Below are 6,000 nucleotides of genomic sequence, written 5' to 3' on the forward strand. Positions count from 1 at the left end.
GTCCTGGGGCCAGTCACAGACAAGCCGATCTCTAGGGGTGTGTTCTAGAAACCGTTAAGGGCTGTGTGCATGTAAGGAACGAAGCAACAGTGCGACAATCCGTCACACATCTTGGTGTCTGTCTTGCCTCCTGTCCACACAGCGGCAGAGACTGATCAACTCGGCAAACGGTATGAGCAGCAAGCCACTTCAAAACGGGAGACACGAAAACATTGAAAACGGGAATGTTCCCGTGGAAAACCTGGAAGACCCTCAGCGGGAGCAGGAGCAACAGCCTCCGCCCGCACCGCCACCCCCGGAGCCGGAGCCAGTCGAGACTACCTTCCTGTCCCCCTTCTCCGTGCCCGGTGAGTTCTAGGGGTACAGGGCCCTCAGGCCATGCTATCCTGGGCTCCATTGGGACACTCCTGCCCCAAACTCTGCCACTGTGCTTCACCTTGAGAAGAGAGGCCCCTTTTGCAATCAAAGGGCTTCCCTGGATTTTCCAGGCATGCTGGTCACCGCTAGCCAGAGGCTCCTCCTGAAATTCAGGGCCTGGTTCCAAACCCTGCACGTTCCGTTGACCGGGATCAGCATTTTCAAACCTCCTCCGGGTGTTCCCAGGAGCTGGCCGACTTAGGCATTGCCGCTCCTGCTCAACCCCTCCCAACCTTCTTTCACATGAAGGGTGGGTCCAGGAAACGAAATTGGTCCCCTTATTGAGGTTATAGAGGGGCCCAGCACAGGGGATCGGGCCGCCCTAGACTCCCCTCTGCCAACCAGAAGGCGGAGGGGGTCTGTGTGTCGGCCCCCATCTAACACACCCCTGGCACGTCGGCACACCATGTTCGGCCAGCTTGTCTGATGGGCTGAAGGTCACACCGTACTTGGGAGGGAGCTTGGTCCCTGGGTCCTGGACACTGAGAGAAAGAGGGGTGGCCTCGTCTAGATCCCAGGAACCCATGTCAGATTATCTGTGTGGGCACACGGGGAGGGGCATCTCTATGGAGCGGGATCCTGGGGACGGTGCGTCCACCTAGAGGAGAGCTAGCTCCAAAGCCGACGAGCCAGGCTGAGGCCCTGCCCCACTTGGCATATTTTACTTGTGTGTTTATCAGAGGTCCGGAGCCCTGGGTACCCACACAGCCCCGAGTCACATCGCCAGCTCTGTTCCTCTCCCAAGACTCGGTGCATGCGGCTGAGTACAGGGACCATGGGCTACGGTCACCAAAGAGGTTTCGGTTCTTCAGGGCCTGGAGACCAGATGGCGGGGGAGGGCCAGATGTGGCTACAGGGAGGGAGATGCAGCCACGGTCCAGGAATCGGCCGGGCTTGCCAGTGGATGAGACTGACTAGGAGCTGCCACCCTGTGGGATCTCCTCTCCAGCCCCAGGAGGTGGGTGGGAGGATCCCCACTTTATAGAGCCTGTCGGGGCCACAGCGCCACCCTCCACCAGCCTCTTCATCCGAATCCATGTCCTGATGCTGCCCACTGACCAGGGCTCTGCGAGAAGCCAGCGAAGGGATGTGCCCTTCTCGGCAGAAGTGGGGCGGCCACATGTGAGGATCACTTGTCTCCATTTCCTCGAAACCTTGAGTTTGGCGGGATTGTAGGATGGACCCCAGGGCCAGCCACCCTCTCCCCTTGCCCCAGGATCCAGTGCTCCTCAGAGAAGTGGCTGTGGGGAACCGAATCTAGTTCCCTGCAGGGACTGTAGGCAGGTCCCCTCCCAAGATGGGAGGCTTGGAATGCTGCTATCTTACAGGGACTAGACCCAGACAGCTCCCAGGTTCTCTGCACCCAGGAGTCCTGCAGGGAGCTTGGCCTTTCCTGGTGGGCCAGGACTTCCTGTTGTATCTGGTCTACCTTCCTCCACAAGCCAGGGGCTCCAGAACATTCCCCTAGGCTTGGCTTATAATGGAGCCAAGTGCTGTGAGCTTCTGCCCAGTGTTTGCCTCTCCCTGACCTAAAAAAGGAACAGGCTGGAGCTTCCTGTGTTTCTGCAGAAAGCTCCCTTTGTATTCCTGTGGATGTGTTTTCAGGTGTTGCCCTTGGAAACCACAAGTTACTTCCTCTTCCCCTTCTCACCGTGAGGGGAGCGTGGGGGGCGGGAAGGGAGTTGTGTGGCTGCTGCTTTTGGGTGCATTTTCACGTGGTCCTCGCAACTGCCTTGTGAGGGAGGCATTATCATTATCCCCATTTTACAGAGAGGGAAACCGAGGCTCGGAGAGCCTATGGGACTTCCTGAGTCTTCCACCCTGTGCCTCCCAAGCTGTGAACACCATCACACGCTAGTCCAGTGGGGGAGCAGAGTCCCAGATCATGAGCCCCAGGGCTGTCACTTAGCGGACAAACGGTCTTAGATATATGTGTACCCTGGACCTACAGTGCAGTTCAGCTCACTTCAGCGGAGAACCTGGGGTGGATGTGTGTTTCGCAAAAGTCCACGCCCTTGGAGTTTCTTAAACAGTAACGGGAGGTGAAACTTGCTGAGAACTTACTATGGACCAGGCAGAGGGCTCCACACGTGTCACATGTGTTAACTCATTGAGTCCTCGTGACAACCCCATGGGTACTATGGTGCTCATTTCCCAAGTGGAGAAACCGAGGCAGAGAGAGGTTCAGTTGCCCAGGGTCACGCAGAAGGAAGGGGCAGAGCCGGGATTTGCACACGGACATTCTGACCCCAGACATGCTTAGGGGATGACACTGTCACCCTACCAATAGATTCTTTCAGCTCCTTTGGAGCCGCGAGGCAATGCTTGCCTCTGTCCTAGCTTGTATCCAGGGTGCCAAATTCCTTGTGCCTGTGCTGAGTAAACTGTGTTAAATTTACTTGAATTATGGGCCCTTGGGCCCTAATATTCTCTCATCAGGCCTTGGATGGCGCAGCTAAACCTTCTGTTCCTTAATTATAACAAAACTCAGCATGAGCACTCTGAAGATTTCCAGAAGCTTTTAGGGCTTATTCTCCCTCCCCACCCCACCTCCGTCTTCCTCAGTTCCACAGAGCACTTGAGCGAGCTCTCGTGGCCGGAGGAGAGAGGTCAGTTGTGTCCCTCTGAACCCAGTAAGGGGGTGCAGCACGACGGGACTCTAGAAAACTCCATGTGCCCATTCTTTCCTCTTAGCCCCCTGAGCACAGCGATGGAAGCCGTGGAGAAGCGGCAGGTGCCGTGGGCACATTTACATGTGAAATTCCATACACTCTTCCCGTCCACTCCAGGCCCCCAGAGACTCACAGCACTTTAGGGTAGAAATGATCTTGTTCTTACCTCGGTCTCAGGAACCACCGGAGAAATTGCACGTTAAGTAGATCGTCTCATAAGTCAAGGTCAGGATTTCAAAGACATGCCCTTGTCAATCACTGTTTCTGGCATGCTGAAGTGTCAGATCACAGCTCAGTTAGAAAAAACACTGGCCGAGCATGTTTACTGTTTAATACAACAGCTTTATTGAGATATAATTCACTTACCGTCATAGTCATACCTTTGAAGTATACATTTGAGTGGTTTTTAGTTTATTCACAAAGTTGTGCAGCCATCGCCACAAGCAATTTTAGAATGTTTTTCCTACCCCCGAAAAGAAACCCCCCACCCATTAACAGTTATTCTCCATCCCTCCTCCCCCATCTCCTGGCAACCACCACTCTTTCTGTCTCTTTGGATTTATTTAGTTTGGACATTTCATATAAATGGAATCATGTAATATGTGGCTTTCTGTGCCTGACTTCTACTTAGTATGATGTTTTTAAGGCTTTGCCGTGTTCTGGCATGTATCAGTGCTTCATTCTTTTGCATTGCTGAATAATAGTCTGTTGTGGACATACTGCATTTATCCATTCACCGGTTGATGGAAATTTGGATGATTTCCACTTTCTGGTTATGGGTGATTTCTAAAAGCAGGTAATAGAGCATAGTGGAGAAAGGGGCTCAATTTATTTTTCTTTTAAATCTAAATGAAAGTAATTTTCCTCCAAGTTCTCTGTGATTAGCTAGGGTGAAAAGGGATCTTGTATTCCAGAGTGGGAAACAAAGTCCCAGTGAGGGGCAGGGTCTTGCCCAAAGGGTGCTCTCAACCAGGCAGAGCCGGGCATCTGGGCCACCTGTCCTGGAGCCCACCCTGTCATGTCCCTGCAAGCCAGGCCAGTGCAGTGCAAGCTGGGAGGTAGGTGGCAAGGGGGCCCAGGACCCACAGTGCACTGGGCGTGAGCTCAGTCCTGAAGCCTCTTTGGCTGCCAGCAACAGAAGCTCACACAAACTCCCTTGAGCTAAAGAGGGACCTTTTTACAATAAGGACATAGGGGTGTGTTATGGATCCCAGGAGCAGGGAAATGGCTGGACTTAGGGCCCCAGTGGGTGTCAAGACTCTTCCTGGCTCTTCATTTCTCCACATGTGCCTGTCTTGTTCTGCTCCTTGGCTGCAGACTGGCTTCCCCAAATTCACTGTCTGCGCGTATGGCAGGCAGCTTGTAGCCTCCACTGGTCCCAGACTGACTCATGATAGTTCCAGCTTCCCTAATATAGCTCGCTGGTGTTGCATCTGAATTCCAGAGTCCTGACAGAACAAATGCCATTGACCTAGAAGTCAGGTGCCCACCCCTCGTCACTTAGCTGTGCTGGCTGTCATTTAACATGGCTTTGGTGGCCCCTAGAAAGGATGGTTCTGAAGGAATAGGGGCTGATCACATACACACACCTGCACCCCTGGTGCGTGTCTATGACAAGTGCCTCTAGCATCATCAGGAAATGATGGATATAACCCATCTCAGGGGCAGGAGGAATGGAAATTAACGCAGAGGCCTAGGTGCCTTATGCACCTAGGGAAGGGCATTTTAGTCTGGGCACCAGCAGTGACTCCAGAGCCTACCCACTAAATGGGCACCACCACCACACTAGAATCAGAGAGGTGGGGAGCCGGGAAGTGCTAGAACTATCGAGTTCAAGAGCCAACCTTCAGAGCTGTGAGACAGGGGCCATCGCCACAGCTATGTCTCGACTCCCACGGCAATATCAACTGGACACTGGGACGCCGATCAGGCCTCCGGACAGTGCCTGGGCGTGGATTCCCTGCTTGACGGTAATGCATCCAGAGGAGCAGAAAGGTGGCCTCGCCCGACCTCAGTTCTGCTTTTCAAATCAGGGAACCTAATTCAAATTCCTGAGCTTCAGCTGCCAGGAGTATGGGAGATGCCTCTGCAGACACCGGGCAGAGGTTGGAATGGGGCTGCTGAGGGCCAGCTCCGCGTGTCCACTTCCATGTTATCATGTGGCTTGGAGAAAAGCAATAAAACCAGTCTCAATTGATGACTTAACTTAGACCAGACCTAGTAAGAGACCCATGTGGAGTTCAGTCTCACAGTCAGGTAGAGGAGGGGGCAGGGCCCCAACTTAGAGCTTGGCATACACATGCTCCATCAGGCACCTGCCCGGCCCTGTGCTTAGCACCTTACGGTCAGTGCTTAGAGTCTGCACACAGCCCTGCTGGATGGCTGGTGTGGTCCCCATTTCCTGGATGAGGAAACGAGGGCTCAGGAAGCCACGCACAGGTGAGTAGGTGCCAGGGGCAGGGCTGTGCCCGGGTCTGCCTGACTCCAAAGTGCTGTCCTCTGCCTGGTCCCCTTTGGCAGGAGGGCCCTCTGCTGAGTCGGAATGTCCGCTCTGGGATTCAGGGGGCAGCAACGAGGAAGGGAAGCACGGGAGGAGGCCAGCTGCTAGGTCTGTGTGGTTTGCAAACGCCAGGAACCCAACAGCCCCGCCCTGCCATTGAGAGTTTGCTGGATGTTTAAGGCAAAGGGCTCGCCAGTGGGGTGGAGGACCAGCCAGTGTCTGGACTCTGCTGGTGTTTCTGGGACCAGCAGCCTCTATTTCACGCTCCCCAGGGGCCTCCAAATTCAAGGTGAGGCCTCCCGAGACAGGCAGCAAGCCCCATACTTTTGCTTTTCTTCAGTCCCCCCACGCTTTCTCGAAGTGAGCGAGGCAGAGCACTCATTACCATCTCACGGCGGGGTGGGGGGGGGG

General features: G+C 54.4%; 1 protein-coding gene across 1 annotated transcript in view; it reads left to right on the forward strand.

Annotated features, from left to right (window-relative positions):
- SLC24A4 (solute carrier family 24 member 4) overlaps nucleotides 1–6,000 on the forward strand; it is a 133,483-nt gene that overhangs the window by 100,928 nt on the left and 26,555 nt on the right. The window contains exon 12 of the mRNA XM_039884055.1: nucleotides 143–347. Within this exon, the coding sequence (XP_039739989.1) occupies nucleotides 143–347 (205 nt within the window). The remainder of the gene's footprint in view (nucleotides 1–142; nucleotides 348–6,000) is intronic.

The sequence above is a fragment of the Pteropus medius genome, unplaced genomic scaffold (assembly GCF_902729225.1).
Source record: "Pteropus medius unplaced genomic scaffold, Ma_sr-lr_union100, whole genome shotgun sequence".
NCBI lineage: Eukaryota > Metazoa > Chordata > Mammalia > Chiroptera > Pteropodidae > Pteropus > Pteropus medius.